This window comes from Emydura macquarii, unplaced genomic scaffold (genome assembly GCF_026122565.2).
Source record: "Emydura macquarii macquarii isolate MOO-44397 ecotype Brisbane River unplaced genomic scaffold, CSIRO-AGI_Emac_v2 contig_6, whole genome shotgun sequence".
NCBI lineage: Eukaryota > Metazoa > Chordata > Testudines > Chelidae > Emydura > Emydura macquarii.
Window position 1 is genome coordinate 122,846 of NW_027130143.1, and position 16,223 is coordinate 139,068.

Here is a 16,223-nt window from a genome sequence, read left to right on the forward strand (position 1 = left end):
GGGGTACGGCTGCAGGCACTGCCCCTGGAGGAATGGAGCCGCAGCATCTGGGGGAACAGGCTCCAGGCACTGCCCCTGGGGGAACGGAGCTGCAGCGCCCAGGGGGAGCGGGCTCTGGGTCCTGGCTCTGGGGCGGAAGAGCCACTGTGCCTAGGGGGAACGGGCTCCAGGCACTGCCCCTGGGGGAACGAAGCTGCAGCACCCAGGGGGAGCGGGCTCTGAGTCCTGGCTCTGGGGAGAAGAAGCAGATGCCCTGGGTTCCTGTCCCAGTTCGTGCCACATACCCGACTCCTTCCCGGGGATGCGGGTGGTGTTGAACATTCTCTCCATCTGGGAGGAGCACATTGGCACGAGGCCGAGCGTCATCACCTAGCAGCACAGCAAGGATGTGAGGAAGAGAGGAAGGTGATCAGGAACAGTCAACACGGATTCACCAAGGGAAAGTCATGCCTGACCAACCTGACTGCTTTCTATGATGAGATGACTGGCTCTGTGGATGTAGGGAAGGCGGTGGATGTGATATACCTTGACTTTAGCAAAGCTTTTGATACTGTCTCTCACAGTATTCTTATCGGCAAGTTAAAGAAGTATGGGTTGGATGAATGGACTATAAAATGGATAGAGAACTGGCTAGAGCATAGGGCTCAACGAGTAGTGATCGATGGTTCCATGTCTAGCTGGCAGCCGGTCACAAGCGGAGTGCCCCAGGGGTCGGTCCTGGGGCCAGTTTTGTTCAACATCTTAATTAATGATCTGGAGGATGGGGTAGATTGCACCCTCAGCAAGTTTGCAGATGACACTAAGCTGGTGGGAGTGGTAGATACCCTGGAAGGTAGAGATAGGATACAGAGTGACCTAAACAAACTGGAGGATTGGGCCAAAAGAAATCTAATGAGGTTCAACAAAGAAAAGTGCAGAGTCCTGCACTTAGGAAGGAAGAATCCCATGCACAGCTATAGACTGGGGACCGACGGGCTAGGCAGCAGTTCTGCAGAAAAGGACCTGGGGGTTACAGTGGATAAAAAGCTGGATATGAGTCAGCAGTGTGCCCTGGTTGTCAAGAAGGCTAATGGCATATTGGGCTGCATTAGTAGGAGCATTGCCAGCAGGTCACGGGAAGTGATTTTTCCCCTCTATTCGGCATTGGTGAGGCCGTATTTGGAGTATTGTGTCCAGTTTTGGGCCCCCCACTACAACAAGGATGTGGACAAGTTGGAGAGAGTCCAGTGGTGGGCAACAAAAATGATGAGGGCGCTGGAGCACAAGACTTATGAGGAGAGGCTGACGGAACTGGGCTTGTTTAGCCTGCAGAAGAGAAGAGTGAGGGGGGATTTGATAGCAGCCTTTAACTACCTGAAAGGGGGTTCCAGGTAGGGTGGGGCTAGGCTGTTCTCGGTGGTGGCAGATGACAGAACAAGGAGCAATGGTCTCAAGTTGCAGTGGGGGAGGTCTAGGTTGGATATTAGGAAAAAGTTTTTCCCTAGGAGGGTGGTGAAGCACTGGAATGGGTTACCTAGGGAGGTGGTGGAATCTCCATCCTTAGAGGTTTTTAAGCTGTGGCTTGACAAAGCCCTGGCTGGGATGATTTAGCTGAGGTTGGTCCTGCTGTGAGCAGGGGGTTGGACTAGATACCTCCTGGGGTCCCCTCCAACTCTATCATTCTATGACTCAGACGCGGCCCCTGCCAGCCACTCCCATGGCAGCCTGTCCCTCCCCAGCCACAGCACCCACCCGCCCCAGCTGGGCCCGGGCCAGCCCCCCGGCGCGGAGCGCAGCCACTCACCGGCGGGATCTCCTCGCGGTCCAGCTTGCGCCGGTAGAGCAGGATGGAGTGCACGACGTTGGCGGCCCGGGCTGCCTGCCACGGGCTGGGCGTGACGTACAGGAAATCCTGGGCAACGGGGCAGAGAGGAGGTAACAGCTCCCGCAAGAGGGAGGGACTGGGGGCGCTTCACAGGCTCTGGGGCTGCAGGGTCGGCTGGAAGCGGCAGCACCCAGCACGGCAGCAGGGGCGAGCGCAGGGCAGGGACCACGCGAGCTCCCCCCACACTTTGTATGGGCCCCTCCGGGGAAGGGTCCGTCTCTAGGGCCGTTCTGCCGGGTGCCCTTTGGAGAGGACGCCTTGTACCCCTGCCCAGCCCCGCCGGCCCCGGCCCTCACCATGGCGTAGTAGTTGCTGTTGACCATGACGGGGCCTCGTCCGCGCAGGTAGACGTACTCCTCCCACCAGTCGCTCACCTGCCGAGGGGACAGCGTTAGCAGCGGGAGCAGCCGCCCGGCGGGCAGCACGGGCGGGGGCTCCAGGAGAGGCCAGGGCTGGCAGGAGCCTGCCCGACACCGCCACGGCACGGCCTCTGCCATGCACGCGTTGCTGCCCCAGCTCTGAGGCCGCCAGACCCCAGGGCATGTCCCGTGGGGTGGTCCCAGGTTCCCATCTGCTCTCCTGGGATGGCTGGGTTGAAAGTGCCTCCAGCAGGAAGGGCTGGGCCTGTACTGCCTCCTGCACCCCCAAGCTCCTGCGAAGGGGAGCAGGACGGGGGGCCCTGATTCACTCCCCGGACAGACGGGCATGCCAGCGTGCTGCTTAGATCTGGGAGAGGCCTGCACAACCCCATGGGCTCCAGCCAGACCAGGGTCACTTCTGAGCCTGGGCCAGCCTTTCCCGGCCTCCGACCTCCGTGGCTGCTCTGCGGCCCCCCACCCTGCCCCTCTCACTCACTGACCGTCCTCCCTTCGCACTGCACTGACGGGGGAGCAGCTGCTGCCCACCGAGGGGCCAGGAGGTGGGTGAGGCCAGTGAGCCCTCATGGCCAGCGCTGGGGCACCGAGACGGCTCTACGTGGCCATGTCAGCAGACGGGCCGTAGCTCCTGTCACAGGACTAAGCACCACACACATGCCCTGGGACAAGCTGGATGGCCGGGGAGGTAAAGCCAGGGCCAGCACAGGGCAGCTGCCCCCATGCAGAGCCATCAGCCTCACGCTTTCCCCCGCCAGCCCCTGCCATCAGGCCGGCTCGCCACGAGTCCCACAGTCCAGCTCCCGCACCCTGCCCCAGCACTAGGCCCGTCCTGAGCACTCACGGCTAGCGGGGGCACAGCGGACCCCCAAGTCCTACAGCCAGCCAGGAGTCGGAGTCCGGCCCTTGGGGCCTGGGGGATTTGGGCAGGGGACCCAGGAGCGGGCGCCCGGGTGGAAGAGGCAGGAGCTGGTGCAGATAGGAGAGGGAGGGCGGCTGGCTCCAGGCAGTCGGTGGCACAGGGGCAGGAGAACTCACATAGTTGGTTGCCCACCAGGATTTGAGGACCAGAAACTTCTGCAGCCTGGGAGCCGTGTGCTGCTTGAAGGCTTGAGCCAGGACTTCCATCTCGTGGTACTTCTCGTCCTCCATCAAGGGGCGCACGGACTCCAGGTACTGCAGAGACACGGCCAGCGTCACGCCGGGCTCCGAGCCCCCACCCCGCTCCCACTGCAGTCCTGGGGCAGGGCTCACAGCTGGGGGCACGCTTCGCTGCAGGGCACAGGGAGGAGTCCTGGTTTGGGGGGCTGAGCCCCGTCCCTGCCCTTCCCTGGGGGACAATTCCCAGCCAGCTCCACCCGTCAGGAAGCAAACGGGGCTGCAGCCCTTCTCCTGGGAGGCAATCCCCCAGCTCACAGTCAGGACATTTTGCTTGAAACCAGGCCTAACATCTCCTTATTAATTCCCCCCATTTCTCCTCTTTCCACCCTCCTGAATCCCTGTAACTGACCCTCCCCGCAGATGTTTGCAGGCAGCTGCCGTGTCCCCTCCCCACTCAATGTAGCCACTGGAGGCAGATCTGGCTTCTCCCACTCTGCCAGCCAGCCCAGCCCTCCAGGTTCTTCCTTTACTGAAAATCCCAGCAACGTGCTGGGACCTGCGGCAGGCCCAGCTCCGTGCCACTCCTGCCCTGCTGGAGTCCCCACTCTGCACCACGTGTGCCCGCGCTGTGGGGCAGGGCTCCTGGCGGTGCCTGCTGAGCTGTGTTTCTTCCCCTGTAGACAGAGGGATATCCTGGGGTTCCCCTGGCCCCACAAGCCAGCCCAGGGGGGCTTGAGTCGCTCTGCTCCTGCCAGCTGAAGCCGCTGTCTGTCTGTGCTGTTCTGGGGGGATCCCAGGTCCCTAACACCGAGGATCCTTTGCTGTCCAGCTCCTTGGAGCTGCACTCCTTTGCATCCATAAACACTGCCCGTCCCTTCCAGCCTGCCAGCCCGGCTACCAGCCGCAGCCTCCCCGCGCCCCATCAGGCTGGCTATCGACTGGCCCTCCTCGCTCTGCTGGCCAGGCTCCCTGCTCCCGGCACTGGGTCAGATACTTCGGTCCATTCAAGCTCTTCTGCAGTGGCAGGTTCAGAGCAACTCCAACAGACCAGCCTGACTATTGGAGCCTCCCCCCGTGCCCGTTTCCTTCCCAGTACGAAGCTCTTCTAAGAGGGCTGGCAGTGGGGAGCCCAGGAGCTGGAGATCCTGTGGGTGTATGTTCCTGTACCAGCCGTGGACTGGTCACAGAGCTGCAGTACACTCCATAGGACCCTTTAATGCTCGGCCGTCTGTGGCCAAGGAGTGTTTTACTTTCAGTAATGTACTTTACACACTGGCTGAATGGCATCGGAGTTTAGCGTTCCATCACATCCCCTCGTCAAGGCCCACGCTCCTGCCCCTGAGAATATTTACACTTTCACGCTGCCTTTGAAGTGCAGTATGGATCAGTTCATGATCTCGGATGATACTCGCTTTGGCTAAATTCGGCTGCTGGTAACATGATCAAATGCATATTTCCTTCAGAAGGGTTTAAATTCTGCTGCAGTGAATTGTGGTCCCTTGTCTAGCACTAGTGGTTCTGGAATGCCAAAGGGAGCAAAAGTCCACATCAGTTTCTCTCTAACACTGTGATACCTCATGTCTTTCAACTACATTATTTCTACATATTCCTGTTTCTCAGCCATCCTGCCTATGGAAGGCAAAGGCCCAGGTAAGAACCATTAACCCGTGGAAGTAAATGCGTGGTTACGCAGGTGGTGTGGAGAGAGGGTTTTGGATTCGTCGACCATGTTGTTCCAGGAAGAAGGATTGCTAGGAAGAGACAAAATCCACCTAACAAACAGAGGGAAGCGCATCTTCGCTGACAGGCTTCCTAACCTAGTGAGGAGGGCTTTAAACTAGGTTTGCTGGGGGACGGGGACCTAAGCCCGGAGTAAGTGAGGAAGTGGGATACCAGGAGGAAGCACAAGGAGGAAGGTGCAACAGGGGAAGCCTCCTGATTCATACCGAGAAGGCAGGGCAATCGGTTAGTTATCTAAGGTGCCTGAACACGAACGCAAGAAGCCTGGGAAACAAGCAGGAAGAATTGGAAGTCCCGGCACAGCAAAGGAACTATGATGTGATTGGAATAACAGACTTGGTGTGTAACTCACATAACTGGAGCGCTGCCATGGATGGGTATAAACTGTTCAGGAAGGACAGGCAGGGGCGAAAGGATGGAGGAGTTGCACTGTATGTAAGAGAGCACTAGGATTGCTCTGAGCTCCAGTATGAAACTGGAGAAAAGCCAGGTGAGAGAGTCTCTGGGTTAAGTTTAGAGGCAAGAGCAACAAGGGTGATGTCGTGGTGGGTGTCTGTTATAGACACCAAACCAGGAGCATGAGGTAGACGAGGCTTTCATCAGACAACTAATGGAAGTTTCCAGTTCACAGGACCTGGTTCTCATGGGGGACTTCAATCACCCTGACATCTGCTGGAAGAGAAATACAGCAGAGCACAGACAATCCAGGAAGTTTTTGAAGAGTGTTGCAGACAACTTCCTGGTGCAAGTGCTGGAGCAACCAACTAGGGGCCGTGCTTCTCTTGACCTGCTGCTCACAAACAGGGAAGATTTGGTAGGGGAAGTAGAAGTGGGTGGCAACCTGGATAGCAGTGAGCATGAGATGGTCGAGTTCAGGATCCTGGGAGTAGCAGACATCCTGTTGTGGAGCACAGGATCACACTCAACTACCCCATGAGTTTGAAGATGACGTAAAGGCGTACATGGGTCCTGAACATCTGCTACTCCCAGATTGTTCCCAGGAGCATATTTAGTAGTTGGGTTAAATCGCATTAACCTCAGCAATAGATGTTGGCATCTCAGCCATGCTTGATCCAGCTCTTTTCCGCTGATGAGGATTACAAGCGATTTGCGGTCTGTTCTCAGTATAAACAAATCCAGTTCACACCGATATCTGTAAACGTTCTCTCACGCCCCTACGCTCGCCAGCCACTCCTTTTCAATCTGTGCAGATCGTTTCTCTGCTTCTGTCAGTGTGCAAGAGCAAAACGCAACTGGCTTCCAGCCTGAGCCATGGTGTTGCAACAATGCACACCTAGGCCATTGCTGCTTGCGTCCACACTGAGCAGTGTGGGTTTAGTCCCATGACAGCACTTGAGAACCGCAGCCGCTGAGATCATCTGAAGGCATGTCTTGATTTGCCGCCTTAGCCCAGATGTGTTGGATGGTAACAGTTAATGCAATGGGTTCCTCGCTGTAGAAAGGCCTTGTCGGTACTGACCGAGGTAACTGATCCTCCCCAATGTGTGTCTCAGTTCTGGCACATGCTGTCAATTCTCAGATTGCTTGTACTATCGCAGGGCTAGGACTGGTGCCAGCTTTGTTCATTGTCTGTCCCAAACACTCGCTTTAGGGTGGATGGAAAACACATGTTTCCGTGCTTAGCTTCAGTCCAGGCTGACTGACTAAGCTTAGGACTTCGTTGAGGGTTTTGTTGTGTTCTTCCATCAAAACTCCACATATCAGAATATCGGCCGTGAAAACTACAACTCCATTTATCAACTCTGTTCATTAACAGTTGTGCCAGCCTTCTTGGGAAAACTTCAGGCACACTGGTGACACCAGGGTAATCTTCCAAAGCAGAATCTCCCCATGACTGGATAAACGTAGTCAGGTTAGCATTTTCTTTGGCTAAAGGAATCTGCCACCACCTGCTCAAGGCATCCAGCTTGGAGAACACTGTAGCTCTTTTCACTTTGGGAAGGAAGTCATTCAGGGGTGGGAGGGTTTATTTTTCTCTCATCTTTCATAGAATCATAGAAGATTCAGGTTGGAAGGGACCTCAGGAGTATCTAATCCAACCCCCTGCTCAAAGCAGGACCAACCCCAACTAAACCATCCCAGCCAGGGCTTTGTCAAGCCGCATCTTAAAAACCTCTAAGGATGGAGATTCCACTACCTCCCTAGGTAACCCATCCCAGTGCTTCACCACCCGCCTAGGGAAAACGTCCCCTGGTGCAAACATGCTCTTTCGTAAACCCAATCTCTCTGAGGTATAAAGTATGCATCAACCACAGCCAGAACCCTTTCATAGCCATCTTTGTGACTGTCTTCATGAAAGACAAAGCATTTAAAGATATGCTCTGGCTGCTTCCCCATAACTTAGAGAAGACAACTGTGTATTTCCGGCTTCATTGTGGGTTTGTTGCAGTCTGAAGTCTTGCAAAATACTGCTTCCAGTCTGTCCATGGGAAGGGTTGTCAAAGCTGAAGTTCTCTGGGGCGCTGAAGAGTGGCCCTGATGAGATCCTGCAACCTTCTTGCTGGGTTCCTCCCGTTTCTCTTGGTTTAATCCTGACAACCTCATGTTCTGCTGTACCAGACAGGGATCGGCTACAGAGCCTGCGTATACACGCCAGGTGTGTTTAACCTAAGAGCCTTTAACAGGCTGCCAGGCGCGGCTGAGGTTCATGGAAAGAAGGTATTGTAAGTGGCTGGTCGGTAGAACACAAACTGGCATTCCATTTCGCTGGGCAAGTGGGCAGCATCTGCCATCCAGTCCCAGCAGATGCTGCTCTTACAAAAGCCAGGAGTGGTACAGGCATTGCCATGACAGAACAGCAAGAGGCACCTGGGGACACTGGGCTATAACGGATACAAAGAAAGGCAAACACAGTTACCCGCGGAACTCACTGCCACAGGATGGTGGTGAGACGAGTCACTAAGTAAGACAGCGCCCCCTCTTACCCTACGGATTGTGGCCTCCACGCTGGGAACGGGCAGCTTGGGCAGAGAGGTCTGGAAGCTGTAGAGCATGGGATTGCGGCCAGACATCACCTTCACTAGAGCCTGAAAAGCAAAGGAAGGGGCTGGAGTGAAGGGAAGGGCACCTGACCCCCACACGCTGCCTGGTACATTATTAACACACCATCTCCACATACACAGAGAGCCCTGACCTCCCCCTACAGCCATGGACCCCTCTCCCCCCCACACAGATATACCGCCGACCGCCCTGCCCCACAGGTGCCCAGCGCCAGGCTGCCCCGGCACACTCACCGCCCACACCCTGGTGCTGTGGCTCATCTTGCCGTGGGGCTCGAACATCCAGCCGTGGTAGGAGAGCAGCAGCTTGAGAGACTGCCGGCAGAGCAGGATCCCCGAGAGCCAGAGCCCCGTGGAGAAGAGCGTGGCGCTCAGCAGGGTCCGGTGCTGGAAGCTCAGGTAGCGGCTGCAAGGAATGAGGGGAGGACGCTCAGTGCAAGGGCAGGCGCAGCTGTGGGTGCCGGATGCTTCGGGGAGGGGCGGCGATATCAGAGGGGAATTGGGGGGATCCCAGTGGATGTGTGGCCCAATGACTAGAGTCCTGGCCTGGCCCGGGGAGACCTAGGCAAGCCACCTCGCCTCTGTGCCCCAGCTCCCGTCTGTGCCAAGGGGTCACAGCCCCACCGGGCCCCCGGGGCGCTGGAGGAGAGCGCCAGTGAAGACCAGACACGGCGGCGATGGGCCCCAGGAGAGCCCCCCCAGACAGGGGAGGCCGGGGAGGCCCGGGGCAGTGGCCCCGACGCGGGGGCGGCACTCACCAGCTGGGCAGGTAGTGCCGGATGTGGCCGACCAGGCCCAGGGACAGGTCGAGGCGGCAGTACATGGAGCTCACCGTCACCACCACCACCGCCAGCCAGCTGGAGGGGGTGGCGGGGTACACGCCCGTCAGGAAGCTGTTCTGTGGGGGGAGCGTGGGTCAGGGAGCTGCCGGGGCGGGGGGGGCCTCAGGGAGCTGCCCCCAGACCCCTCGCCGTGCTCCCCCCAGGTGAGTCCCCGCTCCGTCCCTGGGCCCCTGCTCTGCAAGGCTCTGCCCCACACGATGCCTCTGACCAGCCCCCCCGATCCTGCAGGGAGGTGCCGGCCTCACCCCCTGGCACCGCACCCCCCGGTCCTCCCACCCCCACCGCCAGCCCCACCCCCTGGCACCGCACCCCCCCCGGTGCCCCCCAGCCCCACCGCCAGCCCCACCCCCTGGCACCGCACCCCCCCCGGTGTCCCCCAGCCCCACCGCCAGCTGGAACCCACCCCCGGTGCCCCCCAGCCCCACCGCCAGCCCCACCCCCTGGAACCACACCCCCCCGGTGCCCCACAGCCAGCCCCACCCCCTGGCACCGCACCCCCCCGGTCCCCCCACCCCCCCCTGGCACCACACCCCCCCCCGGTGCCCTCCAGCCAGCCCCACCCCCTGGAACCACACCCCCCGGGGTCCCCCAGCCCCACCGCCAGCCCCACCCCCTGGCACCGCACCCCCCCGGTGCCCCTCAGCCCCACAACCAGCCCCACCCCCTGGCATCACACCCCCTGGTGCCCCCCAGCCCCACAGCCAGCCCCACCCCCTGGCATCACACCCCCCAGGGCCCCCGGCCCCACAGCCAGCCCTGGGCCCAGCCCCGGCACTGCACCTCCCCCCCCAGTGCCCCCGGCCCCACACCCAACCCCGCCCCATGGCTCCACACCCGGCCCTGCCCCGATACCGCACCCCCCAGTGCCCCCCAGCCCCACCACCCCTGGCAGCGCACCCCCTATGTCCCCGCCAGCCCCACCCCCCAGTGCCCCATGGCTCCACACCCGGCCCTGCCCCCTGCCCCCCGGGGCCCAGCTCGCCTTGATGCGGGCAAGGCGCTTCTTCCAGGAGGCGACCCCGGCCAGGTAGATCTGCTTGAGGGCCTCGCGGCTCAGCTGGACAGCGACGCCCTCGGGGGTGACGGTGAACTGGAAGGCCACGGCCTGGTGCGCCTCCGCCATCTTGGGGGCCCTGCCGCCTGCCGGGGGAGGGGCAGAGAAGGCCGAGGGCGTCGGGGGGTCCCACCGAGCATGGCCACTCGCCCCCCCTTCTCCCCCCAACTGCCCGGCCCAGGGCCCCCAACGTGGGGCAAAGCAGCACCCCACCCCTGCCCCACGCCGAGCCGCCCCACGCCGAGCAGCACCCCACAGCTACCCCAGCGCCCCACAGCCAGGGGATGCCCCAGCGTGGGGCCCGCAGCAGCACCCCACCCCCGCCCCCCGCCGAGCAGCGCCCCACCCACCCCCGCCCCAGCCCCCGCACCCCACCCCCACCCCACGCCGAGCAGCACCCCACAGCCACCCCAAGGGGACACCCCAAAGCAGGGCCCACAAAGCAGCACCTCACCCCCCGCCCCACACCGAGCAGCGCCCCACAGCCACCCCAAGGGGACGCCCCAGCCCGGGGTCTAGGCCGGGCCAGGAGAGGCAGCCCTGGGGGCGGCGGAGGGATGGGGGGACCCCGTGCTCACGCCGAGGTGCTGGCACGGGCCGTGGGGTGGCTCCAGGGGCTGCTCCGAGCCCTGCCCCTGTGGGCTCACGGGCTGGCCCCCAACGGCCGAGACACACGGCGAGCTCTGCCTGCACCCAGCGCCGGGGGCTCTCCAGGCTCAGCGACCCGCCCCGGGGCCGCCTGCTCTCATAGCCCAGTACCGCACCGCGTGGCGCCCCCCAGCGAAGGAATCCCTGCCCGCCCCCAGCCCCAGAGCGAGAAGCATGGGTGCAGACGGAGCATGAGCTCCATGGGGCAGGGTTGTCTCCTGGTGCGTTCGGGCAGCACCCAGCACGTGGGGCCTGGGCCGCTAGGGGCTGCCATGGGGCGCCTGCGTCCTGCCCTGGCGCCGGGCGTCCTGGCGGATCGATTCACCCATCCTGCCCCAGCCGTCAGAGAGCCAGAAGAGCCCCAGAATCAGACAGAGAGAGACAGACAGAGCTTGAACCAAGGAGGTCCCTGCAGCCTGGCTGGGCTCTGAGCGAAGCCGCGCGGACGAGGCTTTACCCTCCCGTTCTCTGGGCTCCCCTAGGGCTTCCTGTGCTGTGTCCAGCTGAGCAAAACCCGCCGGGTCTGACAGCGCTGCGTGGGTGTCGCTCGCTGCAGACGCTGGGCACGGGGCACTGGGCCCTGGCCTGTCTCACTGCCGCACGGGGCAGAGCTCAAGGGGTGAAGCTGGGGGGCTGCAGAACAAGACAGAACAAGAACACTGGGCTTGTTGAGTCTGCAGAAGAGAGGAATGAGGGGGGATTTGATAGCAGCCTTCAACTACCTGAAAGGGGGTTCCAGGGAGGATGGAGCTAGGCTGTTCTCAATGGTAGTAGATGACAGAACTAGGATCAATGGTCTCAAGTTGCAGTGGGGGAGGTTTAAGGTTAGATATTAGGAAAAACCTTTTCCTTAGGAGGGTGGTGAAGCACTGGAATGGGTTACCTAGAGAAGAGTGGAGTCTCCATCCTTAGAGGTTTTTAAGCTGTGGCTTGACAAAGCCCTGGCTGGGATGATTTGGGTGGGGTTGGTCCTGCTCTGAGCAGGGGGCCGGACTAGACACCTCCTCACATCCCTTCCAACCCTCACCTAGGGTTCTTTGGATCTTTGCAGGCCCAGAGTCCAGCCTACGGCCAGAGGCAGTGAGGCCATGTGGCTCACCCTAGGGGAAGAGACAGAGCCTAGGGGGGCTGGCCCAATGAAGGGCTCCACCTAGAGACTGTGCCAGAGCTGGGGCCGTAGCCCCGGCCCTGTGGATCCCTGACACCAGGAGTAAGACAAAGGGAGGGGACAGAGGAAAAGAAAACCAGGATGGTTCCTGCAGCAGCGCGGCTCAAGGGAACCTGGCTGAACTCGGTCTCACCTTTTATTTCCTCCACCTGTTGATCTCAGGACTGCCTGAGGCTGTGTCCAGGTGACTAACAACCCTGCTCTGCTCTGCTTGGAAAAGGCTGCCTGGACTCGCTGCAAATGCCCGCTGAGGGGCCTGGGTCCTCGCTCAGTAACTAGCTCTGCTGACCTTGCCCGGAAGAGCTCACGGGCTGAAGCTGGAGGCTGGAACCCAGTGTCATGCTGGGTAGATGGGGGGGGGGGAGGGGCATTTGTTACAGTGTTTGACACCGGTGTGTTAAAATCATAGTAATTCATGTGAGATACGCCATGGCAGGGGCTGTTAGGAAGGTTGTAATGTGCCAGGTCAGCTGATGATACTTACGTTCATGTGTGAGGTGTGAAATGGAAGTTATAGATGTATTTGAGATATCTGTATTTCAAATTGTGCTGCCTGGGTAACGACTCAGACGGATGGCGGCAGGACAATAGCCTGTTTAATGGCCCAGTAAGACACTCACGGATGCAAGGGGCCCAGGAAGAAACGAAAGGCAGACCTGAAGAGTTACCAGGACTGGCCCATGTGACTCTGGACTCCATTTTAGTTCTTGTAACATCCCATAAGACAGCATGGCCAGGGCAGAGGATATATAAGGCCGAGCCACAGAAACCATTTTGTCTTTGTTCCTGTCCAACTGCAGACACACACCTACCCCTGGATCTATTAACTTTGCAACTGAACCGAAGGACTTAGACCCATCCCGGTGTTGGATGTACGCCAGAGGGACTGTACAAGCTGCAACTCCACAATTCTCCCAGAAACTGGATGTATCTGGACTTTCAATCATCTGTATGTATTTGATTTGCTCTAATCCTTTAACATTTCTCTCATGGTTTGTTTCTTTCTGTTTACAATAAACCTTTAGTGTTAGTTACTAAAGGATTGGCTGACAGCAGGTATTCTAGGTAAGGTCCAAACTTATATTGATCTGGTGCTGTGGCTGACCCCTTGGGGTCAGAGGGAACCTATTTAGCAAAGAGCAGAGAGTTCTAGTAACTGGTCTCTTTACTGGACCTGGTGCTGATTTGGGAGCCTGGAGCTGAAATGCAGTAAAGGGGGCTGTGGGCATTTGTGGACTGGCTTCTGTGGGGATTCAGAAGTGCAGTTTGTGGCTGGTTGGGAAGTCTGGCTTCAGTGTCACCCACCAGTGCTGGGAGAATCTGCTCTCCTTTTACAGCTGCCCTGACCTTGGCATTCTCAGGTGGCTGCCCTGGGCATGGACGGGTCACACCCAGGGGCTCAGTCTCGGGGGTGTGAGGCTGTGGGATCCCTTGTGGGTCTGGCACACTGAAGAGGTCCCACCTGGAGACTGTTTAAAAGCTGGGGCGTAGCACAGACTGCAGATCACTGCCACCCCCCACTCTAGGTCCTGCTGCCCCACAGCGGCTCCCCCCAGTGCCCCGGTCACCCCACACTAGGCCCCACCAGCCCCGCCCACACCATCGCTGCTGCAGCTGTGAAGCTCCCTGGGCTGGGGGCCAGCGGGCGGCTTGGCCACTGCTCCCAGGATTTGTTTCCATCACATGAGGCTGGGAATGAGCCAAGTGAGGGAAGGGTCAGACCCACGCCAGCTTCTCACAGCAGTAGGGAGAGAGGCACAGACAGACATGCCCAGCCCAGACGCACCAACAGCCCCAGGGGCTCACACCCCAGCTGCAGACAGACACACGGACGCAGACACCCCATGGGCTCACACCCCCGGCTGCAGACGGACACACAGATGCAAGCACCCCATGGGCTCACACCCCCGGCTGCAAATGGACACACGGACACAGACGCCCCATGGGCTCACACCCCTGGCTGCAGACGGACACACGGACGCAGACGCCCCGGGGGCTGACACCCACAGCCAGGATCTGGGACCAGCTCCCGCACATCTGGCGCGTGGTAGCTGCTGTTGCAGGTCAGGCAGAGTAACACCCTGACGCACTCCCAGCTCCCCCCAGTGGCTGCCTCCTCCTAGGGACGAAGCTCAGGGGCTCTGGGCCGGGGCGCTGTGTTTGTTCGCGAGTTCGATCCCAGCTGGCCCGGGCACGTCTCCACAGGCTGCAGCGTCTCTGCCGACCGCAGCGTAGGCCGACCCACTGCAGGAGGTGCCGTCAGCTCGCGGGGGAGCCTGCGGGGTGGGACGGCTCTGCGGTCCCCTTCCTGGGCTGGGGGGGATGCGCCAGGCGCCCCAATCCCGCTGGGAAGCAGGTGCCCTTGCAGACGGGCCGGGGGAGAGCAGGAGACCCTTTCATGCCGGGATCCCCTTGGCGGCACCTCTCCATGGAAGCCATCGCCGTGGGGCTGGGCTGGGCTGGACTGGAACTCAGCAGCACACGCTGCCGCCAGGCGCGCCGGCTGGGGCACTGCTGCAAGCTCCGCGCTCTGGGGCCAGCTGGGCCCGTGGGGATTGTGATGGCGCAGCCCCAAATAAAGGGGAAGACAGGCTGTGCAGGGAGGGCGTGCCCCAGGCCCCCAAAAGGCCGTGCAGCCTGCAGGGCACAGAGGGCACCTGCCCTACACAGAGGGAGGATGTTCCCCGGCGTGTGTTGGGGACACCCTCCCTCCCAGCCACGCACAGCCCTGCTCCCTCGGGCGGCGTGCACCCAAACACACCGTCCACACAGCCCACGCCCGGCAAGCGCATGGGGACGGCGCATCCTCGACACGCCAAGGACACGTAGAGGGCAGGGGGCAACACGCCAAGGACACGCAAAGCCCGGGGGGCAGCACGCCCCGAAGCACGCCGAGGAGGGCCAGCAGCTGTGGTCCAGCCCAGGGGCACGCGGGCGAGGCCGCCGGGAGGCAATCAGCGAGGGCTGGCTGGAGGCCAGCTGCGTCAAAGTGCAGCCTTGGATCCAGTGGGGCCCATCCCTGGGAGTGCAGCCCCGGCCCCACGCCCGGCCCCACACCCTGCCCCGCCCCGCCCGGAGAGGCGGCGCAGCTGGCACTGGTACCTGCTCAGAAGGTGCAGAGTCTCTGGGCGTCAGCGCCACGTCTGCCCTTGGCAGAGTCCCTGGGATCCAGGCTTCCTGCGAACTTCGCACAGGCGTCTCTGCGTCCCCGGCCGGCTCCGCTCCGCTGCCTGTAACAGGACACCTGGCACCGGGCCTCCCTGCAGCCCTACATGGCACCTGAAACTGGATCCTGCCACCCAAGGCGCCTGCCCCCGCTCACCCGCCACCCCCGCCTGCCGGCCTCGGGCTGTGCGAGACCTGGAGAGCAACGACAGAAGCGTCTGCCTCCCTCCCGGCTCGTGCTGCCCCCCAACACCTCCTGCCCCTCCAAGCAGGGGGCCGTTACAGCGGGTGGCTGCCCTCCCTGACCCCCGGCTCTGCCCCAAGCCGTGCCTGGTGCTAGCATCCACTGCCAGCCCCCCCGCCTGCAGGTCAGCCCACGAGCCAGGCAGGGGGGCGACAGGGGCTGGGCACACTGCCTTCCCCTCCTGGAGGAGCCGAGCCTCCATGGGGCCAGCGCTGAGGCCAGGGCACGGGGGCAGCGGGGGCGGCACGTGAGGGATGGGGACCTAGGTGGGGGCATGCGGGATGGGGGGTGTCAGAGGGCAGCCACTGCCCAGAGCGCCCTCCTGGAGCAGGACACAGCATGGCCTGCCTCAGTTTCCCCTTTCGGAGCTCCCACTAACTCCCCGCAAGCTCTCCTGACTCGACAAGACCCTCCGTGGGGCTGGTTTATTATGGGGCACTGAGCAGATGGTCTCACACATCGGCCCTTTCGCTCCCTCCGAGAACAGGCGCTCAGATCACCCGCATCTCGGCCCACGACACCGCCCCATCTCGCCCACCAGCGCCTTCCACCACACCCGGACTCCCTGGCTCGCCAGCCCTGTCCTTGTGCCAGGAGAGCCGCCCCCTGGGCGCCCCCGTGCTCCTGGATGCAGAAGGGGGGCCGGGGCCAGGCTGGACACCAGCCCCGCTGGGGCGGCGAGCGGCAGGGCTGCCCCAGGGCTGGGCTGAAGTGGACGAGCGGCCCTGGCCTCAAGGAGCCGACCCTGTGTCCTTCCCCTGGGCCACATCCGGCTGGAGGCAGCTCCCTGCGGAGCAGACTGGAGGCAGCAGCACGTGCAGCCCCCACCGCCGCCGCCCCCCCCACCGCCCGCCCTCACAAGGGCACCTGGAGGAGGGGCCCCGGCCCCCCCAGGCTGCAGCATGGGCAGGCCAGCTGAGCTGGGCCCCAGGTGGGGGGACTCAGGGCAGCCTGAGTGGGGTGCACAGTGTGTGCGCATCTGCGTGAGCAAGTGTGTGCAAGC

The 16,223-nt window shown here is 61.4% G+C and overlaps 1 protein-coding gene across 4 annotated transcripts in view; it reads right to left on the bottom strand.

The window, feature by feature from the left end:
- The window catches only part of CPT1B (carnitine palmitoyltransferase 1B), a 30,180-nt gene extending 15,180 nt beyond the window's left edge, over positions 1-15,000 (bottom strand). For 2 of the 4 annotated variants that reach the window (XM_067537634.1, XM_067533098.1), the window contains exons 1-7: positions 8,858-8,992; positions 8,334-8,505; positions 8,025-8,126; positions 3,277-3,414; positions 2,161-2,238; positions 1,784-1,891; positions 285-369 (exon numbers count right to left, since the gene is read on the bottom strand). In XM_067537634.1, coding sequence (XP_067393735.1) covers positions 285-369; positions 1,784-1,891; positions 2,161-2,238; positions 3,277-3,414; positions 8,025-8,126; positions 8,334-8,505; positions 8,858-8,922 — 748 coding nt within the window. In that variant the 5' untranslated portion in view covers positions 8,923-8,992. Of the gene's footprint in view, positions 1-284; positions 370-1,783; positions 1,892-2,160; positions 2,239-3,276; positions 3,415-8,024; positions 8,127-8,333; positions 8,506-8,857; positions 8,998-9,923; positions 10,082-14,913 lie in introns of those variants that run through there. The other 2 variants (XM_067539196.1, XM_067538382.1) reach the window with 2 other exon arrangements.
- Positions 15,001-16,223: the final 1,223 nt, after the last annotated feature.